This window comes from Pan paniscus, chromosome 2 (genome assembly GCF_029289425.2).
Source record: "Pan paniscus chromosome 2, NHGRI_mPanPan1-v2.0_pri, whole genome shotgun sequence".
NCBI lineage: Eukaryota > Metazoa > Chordata > Mammalia > Primates > Hominidae > Pan > Pan paniscus.
The window spans coordinates 47,939,148-47,959,815 of record NC_085926.1 but is presented as its reverse complement, the minus strand read 5'-3'; the positions used below and the strand labels follow the sequence as shown (position 1 = coordinate 47,959,815).

Below are 20,668 nucleotides of genomic sequence, written 5' to 3'. Positions count from 1 at the left end.
CACCATGCATTATGGATTAAGAGAGAATAGATTTTCCCGTTTTCCATTAAGGAATCCAAATTTTTTGGAGTAAATATTTGTTTTTCTTTTGTGCTGGGATTATAGGTGTGAGCCACTGTGCCTGGCTTTTTTACATTATTAAATGAAGAAAAATGAAGAAATGAAGAAAAATGGATGCCCTTTAAAGTTTTTTTTGGTTTAAGTTTTTAATTTTTTGTTGCTACTAAAGATTTTTTTAAAGATTAGGAAACAAAAAAGAAGGAACCAAATCAGGACTGTTGTAAGGTGGTTGCCTAATGATTTCTCATCAAAACTGTCACAAATTATCTTTGTTGATGAAAGGAATGAACAGGAGCATTGTCCTGGTGGAGAAGGACTCTCTGATGAAGCTTTCCTGGCTGTTTTTCTGCTAAAGCATTGGCTGACTTTCTCAAAACACCCTCATAATAAGAAGATGTTGTCGTTCTTTGGCTCTCCAGAAAGTCAACAGACAAAGTGCTTTGAGCATCCTAAAAAACTCTTGTGTTTGCTCTTGACTAATCCACTTTTGCTTTGACTACAGCACTTACGCCTCTTGGTAGCCATTGCTTTGATTGTGCTTTGTCTTTAGGATTATACTGGTAAAACCATATTTCATCTCCTGTTACAATTCTTCAAAGAAATGCTTCAGGATCTTGATCCCACTTGTTTAAAATTTACATCGAAAGCTCTGCTCTTTGCAGCTCATCTGGATGCAACCATTTTGGCACCAGTTGAGTGGAAAGTTTGCTCAATTTTAATTTATCAGCCAAAATTGTATAAACTGAACCAATTGAGATGTCTGTGGTATTGGCTATTGTTTCTGCTAATTGTCAATCCTCTTCAATTAGATCATTCTTTTTTCCTCTCAAATTGATATTGGTGGTCTGCCACGGTGGGCTTCATCTTCAACATCATCTCCTCCTTTATTTTTTTTCTTTTTTTGAGACAGGGTCTTACTACATTGCCCAAATTAGAGTACAGTGACTATTTACAGGTGTAACCATAGCACACTACAGCTTTGAACTCCTGGGCTCAAGTGATCCTCCTGTCTCAGCCTTCCAAGTAGCTGGGACTATAGGTGCGGACCACTGCATCTGGCTGATGTCTTAAAACAAGTTATTCATGTGTAAACTACTGATTTGTTTGGGGCATTGTCCCCATAAACTTTACACAAAGCATCAGTGATTTCACCATTCTTTCATCCAAGCTTCACCATAAATTTACCATTTGCTTTTGCTTCAATTTTAGCAGAATTCATGTTGCTTTGTTAGGGGCTCTTTTCAAACTGATGTTTTATCCTTTTTAGTGCTTCAAACTAGATCCTGTTCAGACGTGTTATAACAAGTTAGTATGAGCTTTTTTTTTTTTTTAAGATGGAGTGTCTGTCTGTCACCCAGGCTGGAGTGCGGTGGCACAGTCTCGGCTCACTGCAACCTCTACCTCCTGTGTTCAAGAGATTCTCCTGCCTCAGCCTCCTGAGTAGCTGGGCTTATAGGCACATGCTACCATGCCCAGCTAATTTTTGTATTTTTAGTAGAGATGGGGTTTCGCCATATTGGTCAGGCTGGAGTATGAGTTATTTTGATACAAAAAAACTCCCTTGAAATCCATGAATAATTTTTTCATAGAATGCATTTTCCACGAACTTGTTGAAGATACCGTGTTTAAAGTTTATAATTATAGCTGGGCGTGGTAGTGTGCGCCTGTAGTCCGAGCTACACAGGAAGGTGAGGTAGGAGGCAATCACTTGAGCCCCAGAGGTCGAGGCTGCAGTGAGCCATAATAGCACCACTGTGCTGCAGCCTGGGTGACAGAGAGAGACCCCGTCTCTAAAAATAATAATAATAATAAAGTTTATAATTATGATAGGTTGTAAATTACTACATTTTTTCCATACCAGCTTCCTAAAAGTTGTAGAAGTCTTAACTTAAAGGAAGGGGTGATGGCTGTTTGGAGACATCAAATAAGAAAAACGAAGGAAGCCGCCTTATTTAGTCTTGTAGAAATCTGGTGCAATTAGTGAATTCTTTATGAATGGAGACTTCTCTGCTGTGGGTCTGATTTTTATACATTATCGGACTGACGGTTTTTGCCATAATGACAGGTTTCATATTTGTGTTTTTCCTGGAGAACATTCTAAACAAGATGTTCTTCTGAATACGTCTTTAGAAGTGATGGAAGGGCCCTAGACTTCATTAATGTTTTATTATACATCTAACTTTAAGTTTGATTTTGTTCTTAGATGAGGTTCAGTAAACTATTGCTGATTGCTGACACTTTTTTTTTTTTTTGAAGACAGGGTCTTACTGGGCGCAGTGGTTCACACCTATAATCCCAGCACTTTGGGAGGCTGAGGCGGGTGGATCACCTGAGGTCAGGAGTTCGAGACCAGCCTGGCTAACATGGTGAAACCCTGTCTCTACTAAAAACACAAAAAAATTAGCTGGGCGTGGTGGTGGGCACCTGTAATCCCAGCTACTCAGGAGGCTGAGGCAGGAGAATCTCTTGAACCTGGGAGGCAGAGGTTGCAGTGAGCCAAGATTGTGCCACTGCACTCCAGCCTGGGCAACAAGAGCGAAACTCCGTCTCAAAAAAAAAAAAAGAAAAGACAGGTTCTTTCCATGTCACCTAGGCTGGAGTGCAGTGGCACAATCATAGCTTACTGCAACATCTAACGTAACTCCTGGACTCAAACGTTCCTCCTGCCTCAGTCTCCTGAATAGCTTGGACTACAGGTGCGTGTGCCTTGCTTATCCTTTTATTTTTATAGCGACAGTCTGACTATGTTCCTCTGGCTGGTCTGGAACTCATGGCCTCAAGCGATCCTCCTGCCTTAGCCTCCCAAAGCACTGGGATTACAGGTGTGAGCCACCACACCCAGCCTAGTGCTCTCGATATGTTCTTACAACAGGCTTAGTTAGGCCAACCAGTGGAAGTTTATCAACCATTTTCTTGCCTCTAGATATAGAAGGGACGGTTGAGTAGGTTACACATAATAGAACTCTTTGAACAATGGTGTTTTATTTCCTTTAATTCTTACATGTCCACCCTAATTGTCTTCAACTTATAAAATGAGAAGTAAGAAAGCAGGGTTGCTTTTGTGGCATTTATGACAAAGTAGGAAAATTGCTTTTTTCTCTAAGTATGATTTCTGCCTTCATGCCTGGCAACACAAGAACCCCCCGACCTTTATTCCTTTTCTTTGGATCTACTATACTCATTTCCTTTTGCACTTCAACTTATTCTTGCTTCTACAAGTATTTTATCTTAGCATTGCCTGTGTAAACCATCTAAATACCAATACCTAGAAATAAAATTGGTGTCAAACTCTTCTTCTAAAATGCCTGTCACCTTGGGAAACAATTCTCAAATACTTTTTCAGGATATGTGTACTACTTGTTTTGCACCACGGCTGTAATAAGAAAAAAAAGAAAAAGAAAACTATGTACTTCCTGACTTTTTTCCTTAAAAAATGGTGTTTTCCTTAATTGTTCATTATCAGCATTATATGGCCCTATTTTCTAGGTGAGGGAGACAAAAGATAGAACCTTTCTCTTAGATGTGAATGACGAAGCAAACATCTGTGACTCTTGTTCTTTCAGATGATCATCTAGCACAGTATTGACCCTCAGACACAAATAGCACATTTATGGAACAAGTCACTTAATTTTTCTGTTCTCTCTGTGATTAAATAGTTGTTCTTCTGAAGTCGAGAAAATGCCTTCTCCTCAACATTCCATAAGGCCTTTGAAGCTACAAGCTTATTCCCATAGAATAAGAAGTTAACATAGGGCAATGGCCTGGCTAAGTTTTTTGCATTTTTAGTAAAGACAAGGTCTCACTGTGTTGCCTGGACTGGACTGGTTTTCAACTGCTGGGCTCAAGTGATCCTCCTGCCTTGACTTCCCATAGTGCTGGGATTACAGGTGGGAGACACCGTACCCTGCCACACACCAGCAGTCTGTTTTAACAAGCCATAATAGGTGACTCGGATACACATGCATGATTGAGAAACACTAATCCATGGAAAAGGGCCTAAGTGACAACTATTAATAGATACTGCAGAATTTCTCCTTAATAGACTGGTATTTCTTTTGCAGAAAATTGCAACCAGCTTAATTGGCCAGTAGAGGGCAGTGTTGGCATGGGTCTGACAGCACCAGAGGGTTCCCTTGCATTGAGACCTGGCTGTTTTGCCCAAGGCTGACTCACAGCACACATGCCTTCTCAGGTTCTTGCTACTTCTCTGCCAAGCTGATTTGCCTGCTGTGGGAATCTGACATCTCCTGGGGAGAGGGAATCAACAAAATAAAGTAAATTTGAATATCTTTATATCTCAGAGAATGTGATTAGTTTCTAAAAAAAATAGTGTGCTATTTTCGATGCTGTGTGTATTTCACTGAGAAAGTTTTCATTTCATGAAATGGGGGTTCTCTGGGGAAGTCAGTCAGTGAGAAAACACAGTATAGCATCTTTCGAATTAGGACTTGTCCAGTAATGTGCAGTATGATTAGGGTCCAGTATGTCTTATCTGGCAGGGAAATATACAAGCCTTTTTTCTACTTGTCAACCTTATTGTTTTTAGTGTTGTTATGTTGTTTTTATTCTCTCCTGGGCTTATATTTTTAGATTGTGAGGTGTTGTATGTATAGTAGAATCCAGCTTCTCTTCTTCCTTTCTAACCTCTTCTTGCTTTCATTTTATTTTATTCTAGTAAAGTTTCTTGATCGGCCTACAGTTATTCTATAGGTGGTTGATAGATAAATTTACAGTTGGTCAACATATAGTTAATAACAGTGAGAATAACAATAGCTAATAACAGTGAGAATAACAATTACTATTTAGCACTGTACAGTTGACATCCTGTATTACTGCATTTAGTCCCACTTCCCAGGTGAAGCTTAAGTATTAGAAATGAGAAGGTTGCATTTGATCATTTAGTTAATAATGACAGCACAACCTGAACCCAGATCTTCTCATCTCACTTTTATTTTTATTAAACAATTAAAACAATATTTTTTAAATAGAGATGTGGTCTTGATATATTGCCCAGGTTGGTCTCAAACTCCTGGCCTCAAGCAGCCCTTCCGCCTAGGCCTCCCAAAGTGCTGGGATTACAGACGTGAGCTACCGGATCTTCTCATTTTAAACCCCTGTTCTGGCTGGGCATGGTGGCTCATGCCTGTAATCCCCAGCACTTTGAGAGGTTGAAGCAGGCAGATCACGAAGTCAGGAGTTCGAGACCAGCCTGATCAACATGGTGAAATCTCATCTCTACTAAAAATACAAAAAATTAGGTGTGGTGGTGCGCACCAGTAATCCCAGCTACTCAGGGGGCGAGGCAAGAGAGTCTTGAACCCAGAAGGTGGAGGTTGCAGTGAGCCAAGATCGTGCCACTGCATTCCAGCCTGGGCGACAGCGAGACTCCGTCTCAAAAAATAAATAAATAAAATAAACCCCTGTTCTTTCTGTGAAACTATACCTTTTTCATGAACACATACTTTCTACTTGATCTAGTATCTCACTGATAGTTTTTAAAAACTAAAAATCCATTTTTTAAATTCAAATAGAATTATTAGACGTATGTTCAGGAAATGTAAAAGAATCTTGCTTCATTTCAATACAGAGCACAAACTGAGGGACTCTGCCACTAATTCACATGAGTTTGTAAAATATTTCACTTTCCTAGACAACTGTTTCACATCTACTCTCTGAAACTTCCGGCACTTGCTCTCCTGTTCATATTCATAAGTCATATTCATAAATTAATTGGCTTAATCAGAACAGAACTTCCACATGGTCCCACCACATATTTCCTCCTCACCCATGTTCATCTATGCCCTTATTGTCTGCTGTTTTTCTATTATGGGTGAACTGTTCATGCTGTCACTCAGGCCACTGCTGTCACAGTTATCTCTTCTGTCTCCTGCATCATCAGTTCTTTTCTTTCAATTGGGTCATTCACCAGCATCAAACATACTATAATTTTTTTATCATTAAAAAAAAAATCCTGTCTGAATCTCACATCCATCTCATCTATCTTTTTGCTTTGCTTTCTTTTTTTTTTTTTTTTTTTTTGATACGGAGTCTTGCTATGTCACCCAGGCTGGAGTGCAGTGGCGCGATCTTGGCTCACTGCAAGCTCTGCCTCCCAGGTTCACGCCATTCTCCTGCCTCAGCCTCCTGAGTAGCTGGGACTACAGGCATGTGCCGCCACGCCCAGCTAATTTTTTGTATTTTTAGTAGAGACGGGGTTTCACCGTGTTAGCCAGGATGGTCTCAATCTCCTGACCTCGTGATCCGCCCACCTCAGCCTCCCAAAGTGCTGGGATTACAGGCGTGAGCCACCGTGCCCGGCCTGCCTTCTTTTAAAGAGACGTATCTACTACCTGTCACCAATTCCTTTCCTTCCATTTCCTCTTGAATTCACTCTCGTCAGACTTTAACATATGCATGACCCCAAAACTTCTCTTACCTAAAGTATAAGGCCTTGATGTTGCCAAGGACAAATCCAGTATTACTCCAGGGGTTTTGCCTGAGCAACTGAAAGGAAAGAATTGCCATCATCTGAGATGGGGAAAGCTACAGAAGGAGTAGGATTTGAAGGGAAGAGAAGAAATTTAGCTTGGGATATGTTCACATTGAGTTACCTGCTAGTCATCGAAATGGAGAAGATGGATAGACAGATAAGGAGTCCGGAGTTCGGAGGATGGTTCTGGGCTGGAGGTTGATGTTATATAAAGCTTTTGCTAGAGTTGTTTTTCTAAAATTCTTTAAGATTGGATTTAGATGTAACTTTCCAGAACATTCCCTGACTTCTGTTCCCTTTCCCTTCTAGACCTCCCACTACCCCCACACCCTGCCAGCCTTTCTTTTCATCTTCCTCTTGGTAAGTGCTTTTCTTCCCTGAACTTTCCTCTTTCCTCTGTGGTACTTGTAAGATCATAATTAAGCTATTTGTTATCTTACATTTATTAACATGCTCTAGCACAGGAATAATATTTTGTTTACTCCCATATTTCATGGAGAATGACACATTTAGCGAAAGCAGGATGGCACAGCATAATCAAAGTTTACTAGCGACCTCAAGTTTCTCAGGGTTAAGAAATCAAAGGTTACAGTGACAAGTGACCGGAGAGAATCATGGAGAAGCAGATCAAGTGAAATTATGAAGAATCTCATGGTTTGTGAGAAACTGAGGGCGCAGGGGTACTGAGAAACCTGGTCAGATCTGCATTAGAGACCACTGCTCTTGGCACATGATAGATCTGTAATCATTGCTTATTACACTGAATTGAAATGGTTTTTGTTTGTCAGTTTATTCAGGTTTGGGTTGTGTTAATGTACAGACTAACAAACAATTGTGTCTCCAAAATGGTAGATATTTATTTAGGGTAGGCATACTTGGTCTAATCCTAAACCCTCTTAATAGTCTCATGATCATATTTAGGGAAGTTTATATATATGCATAAAAAATTAGTGTGACATTTTTGCAAAAATAGTTATTTTCTGACTTTGATTTGAAAACAGACTTTTATCTCATAACTAATAGTTCTTTTTGGGGAAAAAAAATATCGTACCAAAATGTATAGTTCATAATAATAGTACCCTGGTCTGAAAGAAAAGCAGGGGGCCGGGACCCGGGGGCTCAAGCCTGTAATCTCAGCACTTGGGAGGCCGAGGCAGATGGATCACCTGAGGTCAGGAGTTTGAGACCAGCCTGGCCAACATGGCAAAACCCCGCCTCTACTAAAAATACAAAAATTAGCCAGGTGTGGTGGCATGTGCCTGTAATCCCGGCTGCTCAGGAGGCTGAGAAACGAGAATTGCTTGAACCCAGGAGGTGGAGGTTGCAGTGAGCTGAGATTGTGCCACTGCACTCCAGCCTGGGCGACAGAGTGACTCCATCTCAAAAAAAATACAAAAAAAAAACACCAAAAAACAAAAAACAAAGCAACAAAAAAAACACTTCATTGCTAAAAATATTCTGCAAGCAAGCCAGGATGGTGGTATGTACCTGTAGCCCCGCCCGAGCTACTTAATAGGAAGGAGGATTGCTTAAGCCTAGGAGTTTGAGTCCAGCCTGGGTAACATAGCAAGACCCCAAAGACCCCACCTCTTAAATAATATTCTGCAAGCAAATGACTTTGTTAAACTTCACACTGCAAGAACAGAGCCAAGAACCTACCATGTACCCTTTACTTGGATTTATCATTACTGTTTTGCACATTTGCTTTATCATTCTCGTTATATTTACATATAGTTCCTTCCCCTTGGATTATTTGAGAACAAACTGCAGAACTCACACCTCTTTCCCCGAAGAACTAGGCATTAGCACATTACAAGAATACGATGATAGAGATCAGAAGTTAAATGCTGATGAGATATTCCTGTCTAATCCATGAACCTTATTTCATTGTCATCAGTTGTCCCAACAGATTCAACACATTCCTTTCTCATTTTTTTCTTCTTGTCTGCAATTAAATCTGGAATCACGTTAGTTTTCATGTCTCTTCAGTCTTCTTTAATTGGAACAGTTCCTCAACTCTTCTTTGTCTTTCATGACCTTAATATTTTGAATAGTATGGGCAAATTATTTTTTAGAAGTCCCCTAATTTGGGTTTGCCTGGCATTTCCTCATAATTAGATTCAAGTTCCACATTTTTGGCAGTAGTACTATGTAAATATGATGTGTCCTAAGTGCACCACATCAGGAAGCACATGATGTCACTAAATCACATTATTGGTGATAATCACTTTCATCACTTGTTAGTGTCTGCCTGTTTTCTTTACTGTAATTTTTTTCCAATTAAAAAAAAGCACTTATTTAATTTATTTATTTAGAGACAGGGCCTTACTCTGTCACCCTAGCTGGAGTGCAGTGGCACAATCTTGGCTCCCTGCAGCCTTGACCTCCCCAGGCTCAAGCAGTCTTCCCAGCCTCAGCCTCCCAAGTAGCTGGGACTGCAGGCATGCACCACCATGCCTGGTTAATTTTTTTTTTTGACAAAGTCTTGCTCTGTTGCCCAGGCTGGAGTGCAGTGGCACCATCTTGGCTCACTGCAACCTCCGCCTCCCAGGTTCAGGTGATCCTCCTGCCTCAGCCTCCCGAGTAGCTGGGATTACAGGCATGCACCACCATGCCTGGCTAATTTTTGTATTTTTAGTAGAGATGGGGTTTCACCACGTTGGCCAGGCTGGTCTCGAACTCCTGACCTCAGGTGATTCACCCACCTCTGCCTCCCAAAGTGCTGGGATTACAGGCGTGAGCCACCCCCCAGCCTAATTTTTATTTTTATTTTTTAATTTTTTTTTAGACGGGGTCTCACTTTGTCTCCCAGTCTGGAGGGCAGTGGCATGATCTCGGCTCACTGCAACCTCCGCCTCCTGGGTTCAAGTGATTCTCCTGCCTCAGCCTCCCGAGTAGCTGGGATTACAGGTGCGTGCCACCACACCTGGCTAATTTTTGTATCTTTATTAGAGACAGGTTTTCACCATATTGGCCAGGCTGGTCTCGAACTCCTGACCTCATGTGATCTGCCTGCCTCGGTCTCCCAAAGTGCTGGGATTACAGGCGTGAGCCACCACCCCTGGCCACTTGGTTAATTTGTGTTTTTTTTTGTTTGTTTTTTTTTTATAGAGACAGGGTTTTGTGATGTTACCCAGGCTGGTCTTGAACTCCTGGGCTCAAGCCATCTGCTCTCCCCACCCTCCCAAAGTGCTAGGATTACAGGCATGAGCCACCACGCCCAGCCTCTTTACTGTAAAATTTATATTTTTCTCCTTGTAATGAATAAGTAATTTGTGAGGAGATATTTTGAGGCTATGTATGTATCCTGTACCTAATCCAACTTTCACCTACTATTTTAGTATCTAAGCAAATAGCTTTTGAATAATTTTCTGGTTTCCAAGCCAGTTGAAATGTGTTCTGCTGCATCTTATATGAAAGTCACATTTTATGAATCAGAAATTCCCTTTTGCACATTTTAGGTCAAAAATACCAGGGAGGCCGGGCATGGTGACTCACACTTGTAATCCTAGCTCTTTGGGAGGCAGAGGCGGGAAGAGTACTTGAAGCCAGGAGTTTGATACCAGCCCCGGCAACACAGCAAGACTGCATCTCTACAAAGAAAAAAAAAATAAAAAATTAACTGGGTGTGGTGGTAGTCTTAACTACTCAGGAGGCTGAGGCAGGAGGAAAGGCAGGGAGAAAGTAAACAGGTTTGTGCAAATGAGACTTCCATTATGCATATTATTCGCAATTAAATCTCATTATTTATGCCCTTCACTGGAAAAAAAAATTACCTTTAATTGCACAGATCATTTATAAAAAGACTGTTGGAGTTATGCTCCAAAGCCCACAATGACAGAGATAGTGTGTCAGAGGGACACAGGAGTCAACTGAAAGAGTTCCCAATAGCCAACACTGGAAAAATTTGAGCAACAAAATAAATAAAGTAGCATTGAATTAAAGCTCAGTGGACGAGGCTGATCGTGGTGGCTCACGCCTGTAGTCCCAGCTGCTTGGGAGACTGAGGCAGGAGTATCACTTGAGCCCAGGAGTTTGAGACCAGCCTGAGCAACTTAGTGAGACCCTGTCTTTATAAAAATAGAATTGGCTGGGCGTGGTGGCTCACTCCTGTAATCCCAGCACTTTGGGAGGCTGAAGCAGGTGGATCACCTGAGGTCAGGAGTTAGAGACCAGCCTGGCCAACACGGTGAAATCCTGTTTCTGCTAAAAATACAAAAAATTAGCCGGGCATGGTGGCACGTGCCTGTAGCCCCAGCTACTCAGGAGGCTGAGGCATGAGAATCGCTTGAACCTGGGAGGCAGAGGTTGCAGTGAGCTGAGATTGTGCCACTGCACTCCAGCCTGGGTGACAGAGGGAGACTCTGTCTCAAATAAATAAATAAATAAATAAATAAATAAATAAATAAGCCAACTGTGGCGGTGCACACCTGTTGTCCGCATATACTTGGGAGGCTGAGGGAGGAGGATCATTTGAACCCAGCATTTTGAGGTTACAGTGAGGTGTGATTATACCACTGCATTCCAGCCTGGGCAATAGAGCAAAACCCTCTCTCTTAAAAATTAAGTCAAAATCTTTGCTGGGTGCCATGGCTCACGCCTGTAATTCTATCACTTTGGGAGGCTGAGGCAGGCAGATCACTTGAGGTCAGGAGTTTGACATCAGCCTGGCCAATATGGTGAAAACCTGTCTCTAATGAAGATAAAAAAATTAGCTGAGAGTGGTGGCGCACGCCTGTAGTCCCAGCTACCAGCTGCTTGGGATGTTGAGACAGGAGAATTGCTTGAACCCGGGAGACAGAGGTTGCAGTGAGCCAAGATTGCGCCACTGCACTCCAGTCTTGGCGATAGAGCTAGACTCTGTCTCAAACAAAAAACAAAGAACAACTCCCTTCATTTTCATGTAATCTTATTTATTTCCTCAAGAAGGGTAGATCTTTTAAGACTTTATTCTTTGCAGTTACAAACATACAATAAAAAATTTAGTGGCTTTAGTTTCATACAAATGGAATCAAATCGTATGAATTTTAACTTGCTTTTTTTAGTTTATTATCTTAGAAAACTTTCTGTCAGTATATATCAAGCTTTCTTTTTAACTTGGTCTAAAGTAGTGGTCTTAACTTTTGGTCACATACTCAGAATTCTGATAAATTCTGTCTCTTTGTACATTAAGTTTACATCTAAAATTTTGTAGCAAAAGTTTAGTTGTAAAACATGTAATTTTGAGAATGTTTTACTTTTGCCACATAAAAATAAGTTACCTCATTCTGCTAAATGTATCCAAATGCTTCTAAATATATAGCATTTTGGTTTCCATCATCTAGTTTAAAAATATACGAACAAGCTGTTCTTTATCATTGGAAATTTAAATTCTTCTTTTGAGTCCTTGAACTTTTATTTCCATAACATGTCTCAGACTTTTATCCTAATGTAATATATTTTTATGCTTAAAAGTTTTTTCTTGATTGTGCTAATATGTTTCTGCTACTAAATATGTATGTAAAGTTAAATTTTAATTTTTAAAGTTCCTGTGACAAAGGTTCTGTGTTTTAACTTGGTCCAGAGGAAATTTATCAGTCTATTGCATGTATTATGTTTTTTTTAAATCTCCCTTCATTTTCACTTAATCCTATTTGTTTCCTCAAGAAGAGTAGAGACGGGCTTCACTGTGTTGACCAGGCTGGTCTCGAATTCCTGGCCTCAAGTGATCCGCTCACCTTGGCTTCCCAAATTGCTGGGATTACAGGCATGAGCCACTGTGCCCGGCCCACATAGGTTGTAATTTTTGATGTTATTACTATACAAGTTGAATTTTATTGGAAATGCTTTTCTTATGAGATGATGGGGTCTGTTATTTTTCTCAATTAAATCATGGGTCTGTGGATCAATATTTCTTTCTCTGATGAATTGGCAATTTTTCCTGTTTTTGTAGCTATCATAGTGAAGAAACCCTAATCACATAGGTAAATATATGGGAATAAAGCTTTTTTGTGTTTTTTTTTTTTTTTTTGGGGAGATGGAGTCTTGCTCTGTCGCCCAGACTGGAGTGCAGTGGCGCGATCTCAGCTCACTGCAACCTCTGCCTCCCAGGTTCAAGCTATTCTTGTGCTTCAGCCTCTAGAGTAGTTGTGATTCACACGCCACTATGCCTGGCTAATTTTTTGTATTTTAGTGATATGGGGTTTCACCGCATTGGCCAGGCAGGTCTTGAACTCCTGACCTCAAGTGATCCACCTGCCTCAGCCTCCCAAAGTGCTGGGATTATAGGCTTGAGCCACTGCACCTGGCCAGGTTCTTTTTTATTATTATTATTATTTATTACGAGATAAGGACTATAGGCGTGTGCCACCACACCCAGCTAATTTATTTATTTATTTATTTATTTATTTTTAGAGATGGGGTCACACTATGTTGCCCAGGCTGGTCTCAAATTCCTGGACTCAAGACACCCCTCTGCCTTAGCCTCCCTAATAACTGGGACTATAGGCATACCCTAGGGTGTCTTGGCCTTTATCTATATTTAGCTATTAGATACCTGTTATCTTCCTGTATCGGTAACACGAAGTGCTCTCATTTCTTTTATTACTGTGTACTATTTTACAATATTATAATGAATCTGTTGGTGGACATTTGTTGTTTTTAAGCAGTGCCATCATAAACATTCTGTTTATATTCACTTTTTTATACTTTTATGTCTCTTTGTGAACTAAATACCTAAAACTGATTGTTGAGTTGAGTATTGCAGAATTTGATAGGCTGCCAAATTGTCTCATAAAAAGGTTATTCCTATTTACATTCCCCCAAATGATGTAATGAAATTACCCTTGTCAATGCTGGTTATCAAATTTTAAAAGGTTTTATCACTGTAATAGCTGCTCTTATACCACTCGCTGGATATCAGTTTTTGTAATTTCCATTTTCTTATAATATGCATTCTTTAATGAAGCAAGTTTTTAAAAATATGCATTCTTTCTTGAGCGAGGAAGAATAAATCTTATAAGCTTATTGTGTGAATGTGAAAGGGAATTTACTTATGCCAAATGTGGGATGGAGCATATTTATGGCATCTCTCTGGATAAGTAAAATGCAGTTTGTGAAGACTTAGCAGGGTATATGTTACATAGCGGCTATTTAATAGAATTCTGTTGTCTTTCCTTCCTTATTTCCTTCTTTTATTTAAATTATATTCTGGTTTTGGACTGCCTTGTTCTTTTAGATTGTTCTCTTTGGCTGTTCCTCTTAAGTAACAGAATGAATGATCTTTTCAACAAGAAGCTTGTGTGAAAGATTTCTGCCTTGTATTTATGAGGACTAAGGGGTTGGACAGCATGTTTGTGGTCTTCCAAAGTAAAATCTTGCATTTTTTATTTTAGTAGCATATATTGTAGATATTCACTTATTGTCTTAGGAATAATATCTCTGAATTCTTCGGTCAGCAAGGTGACTGCAGAGCTAGGCTGGTTGCTAAAATGTTAGATATAGTCAGAGACTTTCAGAAAAAGTTGTACATCCCCAAATTGATCTATATAGTCAATCCCCAAATTGATCTATATAGTCTTATATGCAGTTGCATATAAGATCCCATCAAGAATTTTAGTATAAATCAAAAACTGATTCTAAAACTTATATGGAAAAGCAAAGAAACAAAACAAGGCCAGGCGCAGTGACTCACGCCTGTAATACCAACACTTTGGGAGGCCAAGGTGGGAGGATTGCTTGAGGTCAGGAGTTTGAGAGCAGTCTGGGAAACATAGGGAGACCCCGTTTTTCCAAAAAATAATAATAATGAAAAATTAGGCAGGCGTGGTAGCATGCACCTGTGGTCCGAGCTACTTGGGAGGCTGAGGCGGGAGGATTGCTTGAGCCTGAGCAGTCGAGGCTCCAGTGAGCCACGATTGCACTACTGCACTCCAGCCTGAGTGACAGAATGAGACCCTGTCTCGAAAAAACAAAACAAAACAAACAAAAACATTTTTGGAAAAGACTCAAGTTGGAGGGCTCATATTACCTTATTTAAGACTTACGGCTGGGCACAGTGGCTCATGCCTGTAATCCCAGCACTTTGGGAGGCCGAAGCAGGCAGATCACCTGAGGTCAAGAGTTTGAGACCAGCTTGGCCAACATAGTGAAACCTTGTCTCTACTAAAAATACAAAAAGATTAGCTGGACGTGGTGGCACGTGCCTGTAGTCCCAGCTACTTGGGGAGGCTGAGCCTGGAGAATCTCTTGAACCCAGGAGGTGGAGGTTGCAGAGCGTCAAGATCGCACCACTGCACTCCAGCCTGGGCGACAGAGACTCCCTGTCAAGAAGACTTACTCTACAAATACAGTAATCAAGACAGGATGGTATTGGAAAAATGGATAGACTTACAAATTGATGGAACAGAACAGCCCAGAAATAAACCCAAATGTAATATGGTCAGTTGATTTTTTTACAAAGGTGCAAAGGCAATTCAGTAGAATGCAGATGACTTTTTCCACAAATGACTCTGTAATAATTATGTGTCAATGTACAGGAATAGAAACTTAGACCCACATCATTACACCATATACAAAATTTAACTCAAAATGTACCGTAGGCCTCATTGTGAAATGTAAATATGAAAACTATAAGACTTCTAGAAGAAAACATGGGGAAAAAAATCCTGTGACTTACTTCATAAAAATTAAAAACTATTTGAAAGGCACAGTTAAGTAAATGAAAATACAGTATAAGTTAGAAACAGGGAAGAAATTTTTACAAAATTTATCTGATAAAGGAGTGATATTTGGAATACATAAAGAATTTTCAAAACTCAATAATAAGAAAATAAACAGTTCAGTTTTAAAATAGTCAAAAAATTTGACCATTCAAGTCACCAAAGAAGACAAAGGGATGGCAGAGAAACACATGAAAAGATGCTCAACATCCTTAGTCATTAGGGAATAAGATACAACTAATTTCCTTAAAAAAAAAAAAGAGAGGGAAAAAAAAAGGAGTCCTCTGCTTGCAGAAGTACAGCTGGTTACCTCCATGCAATCTTCATCCAGAAGCAATGATGGTACCCTGGATTTCCTGTGTGGGAATTAATAAGTAATTAATAAATGGCCTCCGCTGGGCACGGTGGCTCACATCTGTAATCTCAGCACTTTGGGAGGCCAAGGTGGTGAATCACCTGAGGTCAGGAGTTTGAGCCCGCCTGGCCAACATGGTGAAATCCCATTTCTACTAAAAATACAAAAATTAGCTGGGCATGGGGGCGGGTGCCTGCAATCCCAACTACTCGGGAGGCTGAGGCAGGAGAATCGCTCGAACCCAGAAGGCGGAGGTTGCAGTGAGCCGAGGTTGCACCATGGCACTCCAGTCTGGGTGACAAGAGCAAAACCCCATCTCAAAAATAATAATAATAATAAAACAAATGCCCTCGTGTTCTTGGAGCATTTGATTTGGATTTGAATTGCTGATACCAAACCTGTGTTGCTCCATGATGGTTTTACTGAATTTAATGGTAATCTTTGATAATTTACAGAATGAAAAAGATTTAGACTTGCTATTATGAGGGGCTCTCCTATGGAACTGGTACTTTACAGAGCTTGGGTGCCCTAGGAATTAATGATTCTGTTCTGTTCTGTTTCTGGGTTTCCTTTTGTTAAATGTTTAAATTTTGAACAGTTTTTAATTGCTTTAACCTAATGCTACAAAGAGTGAGAAAAACTCCATTAATAAGACAGTGGTTGGATCTGTTTTTCATTTTTCTGTCTGTCACAATGGGTAATTATTTGTCATTGTTGCAGATACTCCATCTTCTAAACCAACACTCCTAGCCAATGGTGGTCATGGAGTAGAAGGGAGCGATACTACAGGTAAGTGATTCCCAGGATTCCCCAAATGTGTAGGTGATGCACTTACAATGAACACCTTGATAATCTCCTTTGAAGAGCATTATTAATGGAAGCATATGAATTATTTCTGAGGGTGGTAGTGTTCTTGTTGGAGGTATTTAAACCTAGGACATTGCCATGTAAAATCTCCAACAATGGAAGGAGAATAATGAGTTTCCTTTGATATTTTTTGAATATTTATTGGAGCTGTACCACACAAGAACTGGATCAACCTTAAAATACTTTTGTAGATGCAGAATAATGATCACCAAAATATGTTACATGGGAGGAATTTGGCCACTACAACTCTTTAAAACAGCAGGTCTGTTCCCTGAATCACATTGCGTTTAGCTTTCTACAGTTCAATGTTAGGAAGCCAGTGAGCAACAAATTAGGAGTTATTTATTTTGCCCCCAGTGTGTTTCCTTTATCTTTCCCTTAACTGTTGCTTTTGAAATTTACTTCTAATTAAACTCTTAGCTCTTTACTAGGGTTTTGATATTCTTTCAGTTAGCACTGAGTTTCTGTGGGTTCCTGTCTCATAACCAGCACCAACCCCCTGCCCCAATGTCTTTGTAGTGAGCGAAATTCTCAAAGGAGTAGCAGGAGTCCCAGGGATATACTATATAAATATTTTCTTAAGTAGCTGATGTGAGAGTTGTGTGTTTTATTTTCATAAATACCTGCATTTACTTTGCAGTTGTGATCAGGCCAACACTGCTAACCCAAATGAGTTGACTTCTAATGATCAATCCCATTGTTTCCTGCAAGTGTGCTCTTAACTGGGCCATACATTTGATTCATATTATTGCAGTGGAGGTAGTTACTAGATTTGCCATATTTCTGTATTTCTCTTATATGCATACCTCAGCTATGAGAAGCCCTTCTGTGAGGCGCCACAGTATTTCTCTTTTTCTAAGGCTTCCAGAAAGCCTTCTGTTAGCAATAGCAGCTATTCTAGGATTTATTCTTTATTCTATGACCATAGGAAAGTTGTATATATCTTTATACAGCAGATTTTTTGATGACCAAGTTCTTTTTGTTGTGAATGTTTACCAAGTGACATATACATCCTTATTAGCAACTTAATAAATTAGGAACTCTTTACTTTAGAAGCTAGAAACAACCAGAAATGCCACTTTATCTTCCAGTTTTGTGAATTGATGTTTTTGTATTTCTTTGATAATCTCAGTCAAATGTAGTATTGACTTTCTGTGTCTGCTTTGAAAGCAGTCATCTATGTGATGTGGTTTTTAAGAAAACATTTATGCAAATATCCCTGTGATTAAAGGAGAAGTTTGAACATGAACTTTTAAAAAATGAGTAAATTCAGCTTTCTTTAAGCAGGAACCAGTTAACCAGGGTAAGGAAAGGCTGGAGGGGATTGATTTGATTAGGCAGTTGAAAGAGTGGATGCCATTTTCATCCAGGAAGGAAACAACTACAAAAACAAGAGTAGATTTCTTCTCCAGTAGGAAGTCATGCCTGACCAGAAGAGACTCAAACTCTGTGTAGCAGGTGCTTACCGCTGCCAGGTCTTAGTAGTACAGAATAGAATGGTAAAAACTGTATCCTGGCCCTTACTGTTTCAGGATTCCCTTGTGACAAAAAAGAACCTGGCTCTTTATGAACTACCCAGTGGCATTATGAGAGTAGGTCGTTCTGTTCTTGGATACCTCTCTGCCCTTAGGTAGCATATAGTTTGCACACCTGGATTGAGTTCTGAATTTAACCACTTAACTGTATTAAAATAGATACTAGGCCAGGCACGGTGGCTCACGCCTGTAATCCCAGCACTTTGGGAGACCGAGGCGGGCGGATCACCTGAGGTTGGGAGTTTGAGACCAGCCTAGCCAATATGGTGAAACCCCATCTCTGCTAAAAATACAAAAATTAGCTGGACGTGGTGGCACGTGCCTGTAGTCCCAGCTACTTGGGAGGCTGAGGCAGAAGAATCGCTTGAACCCAGGAGGCGGAGGTTGCAGTGAGCCGAGATCGCACCACTGCACTCCAGCCTGGTCAACAGAGCAAGACTCCGTCTCAAAAAAAAAAATAAGATACTTTACTGAAAATATGCATGTTTTATTCGGGGAGGGAAGGTGGAGGGAGGGGATGGCAGTGCATGTTTTTGGAGCATGTGGTGACTTCATTCTAATTTGGCCATCACTACCTGGAGCATCTAACTCAATGCCATTTTGAAAATTCCCATTTCTGTTTCCTTCAGAATGTTATCTATAGTCCCGAGAGCAAACCAGCTTCATTAATAGCTTTGGTTTATGAGCATCTTGTGATATTGAACTTGCTGTTTACTAATGACCTGTGCTTTTCCACCCTTTTCTTCCCCTTCCTACTTCTTCCTCCCTCTCTATTTTTCTCCTCCTAGAAGCCTAGCGTGTCTCTCAACACTGGGGCTGCTGCAACACCAGACCAGTGATCTTTCCTAAGCATCGTTATACTTCTAAAACCTTCAGCATTTTGCAGAGCTTTGCTTTTCATTCCTGGACATGATGTAGAAGAAACTGAGGGTAGTTCTTCGGGGCCTATTTCAGCTGATGCCTGAGCAAACAACCTGCTTCCTCTTGTGCTCTGCAGGGTTTGATGGAGCCTCATTTCCCTTTGTGAACACAAAGTGCAAAATGAATTCTTTTTAATTTTAGTAATTTTTACAAAGGTTATCTAATGTATTTTATTTCTTGTTTTCTTTATGATTTTATCATTTGATTCATTCTCACATTTTTTTCCTTTAAATATTTTTAGTTGACCTTTTTCCTTTGGTTTTCAAATGTTCAACATGAATCAGAATAGTGTAACACCAAATGAGAACATGTGTTTTCATAAAGGGGTTGAGGCCACCAGTACTGCAGTGAACTTCCTTTTCTTCTCCCTCCTCCTTCCTTCTCTGAGCTTGCTTTTAGGGAAGGTTAATCTTACAAGCTACCTATGTTTCTCTCCACCTTACTAAAATCTAAATAATGATAGATATTTTAAGTTTTTAAATTGAGTAGTTCTGAGTAATCCTAGAATATTTTTCCAAATTAAATAATCCTTTATTATTTGCAAGTTGGGCCAAATTTTTTTTTTTTGGAGACGGACTCTTAACAATCTAAGATTGTTTCAACAGGACTTTCTTATTCCCATTCCTAATTTTTTCAAACTAATTGCTTAAATCTAGAACCAGTTGAGATTAGTACTGTACAATGGTAAGCTTTGATTGTATTTATAGAAATATAACATAAAACATGGACCATGTTTTGAAATCTTAGAGGAATTCTGGTTTAAGATCTGAAATACTTTAAAGTTTTCTATCCTTTTACTGATTATGCAGCTTCTTATAACCCCCAAGGTACAGATTATTTCAGCTTAAAAGAAATAATTGGCACCATGTTCTGAGAAAGATTTTGAGATATACATTGTTTTTTTGTTTTTGAGACAGGGTCTCACTCTGTTGCCTAGGCTGGAGTGCGGTGGCGCGATCTTGGCTTACTGCAACCTCTGCCTCCCAGGTTCAAGTGGTTCTCCTGCCTCAGCCTCCCAAGTAGCTGGGATTATAGGCGTGCGCCACCACACCAGCTAATTTTTGTATTTTTAGTAGAGACGGGGTTTTACTTTGTTGGCCAGGCTGGTCTCGAACTCCTGATCTCAAGTGATCCACCCGCCTTGGCCACCCAAAGTGCTGGGATTACAGGTGTGAGACACTGTGCCTGGCCAGATATACATTGTTTTAGATCCCCTGATACAGAACTACTTTTGAGATGGTAAGATTAGAATATCATGAAAGTTTAAACTGAATCCTTGCAGCGACTTCCGGAATTTAGGAAGCATTCCCTCTTCTACAGGGATCTGGTCACAAGGGCTGGATTCTCTGACAAAAATTTCTTCTATGGATTCCGGACAGAAGACACTTGAGGGTGATATGTTTTAAAGGAAAGAGGTTATGCTTATCTTCTTAGCAGTTGATAAAATATTAAAACTCTCTTGCCATAGAGAATACACCATCAAAGAAAACACAACCCTTTCCCTTTGGTGTACAGTTATTTATTAAGTTGATTTTGGGGTTTCTTTCGCCAGGGAACTTTTCAAAACTGGTAGTAGTTATTTTTAAAAATCATGTTTGACATCTTTCTATTGCTCGTAACCAGTCCCTGTAGCTGTCTAAGTTATGGGTGGAGAAGCCTGGGTATGACTTTCCGTTGTGTACACTCACACTTCATGATTGACATTTATTTATTCTTTTATTTCCATTTGGTTATGCTTATT

General features: G+C 40.0%; 1 protein-coding gene across 50 annotated transcripts in view; it reads left to right on the top strand.

Moving 5' to 3' along the window:
- MAP4 (microtubule associated protein 4) overlaps positions 1 to 20,668 on the top strand; it is a 229,206-nt gene that overhangs the window by 88,563 nt on the left and 119,975 nt on the right. For 25 of the 50 annotated variants that reach the window (XM_063602309.1, XM_057301737.2, XM_055109833.3 and 22 more), the window contains 2 exons: positions 6,860 to 6,910; positions 16,325 to 16,393. The exons of 4 other annotated variants lie outside the window; for them this stretch is intronic. In XM_063602309.1, coding sequence (XP_063458379.1) covers positions 6,860 to 6,910; positions 16,325 to 16,393 — 120 coding nt within the window. The remainder of the gene's footprint in view (positions 1 to 6,859; positions 6,911 to 16,324; positions 16,394 to 20,668) is intronic. 21 more of the 50 variants (XM_057301736.2, XM_057301726.2, XM_057301733.2 and 18 more) reach the window with 1 other exon arrangement.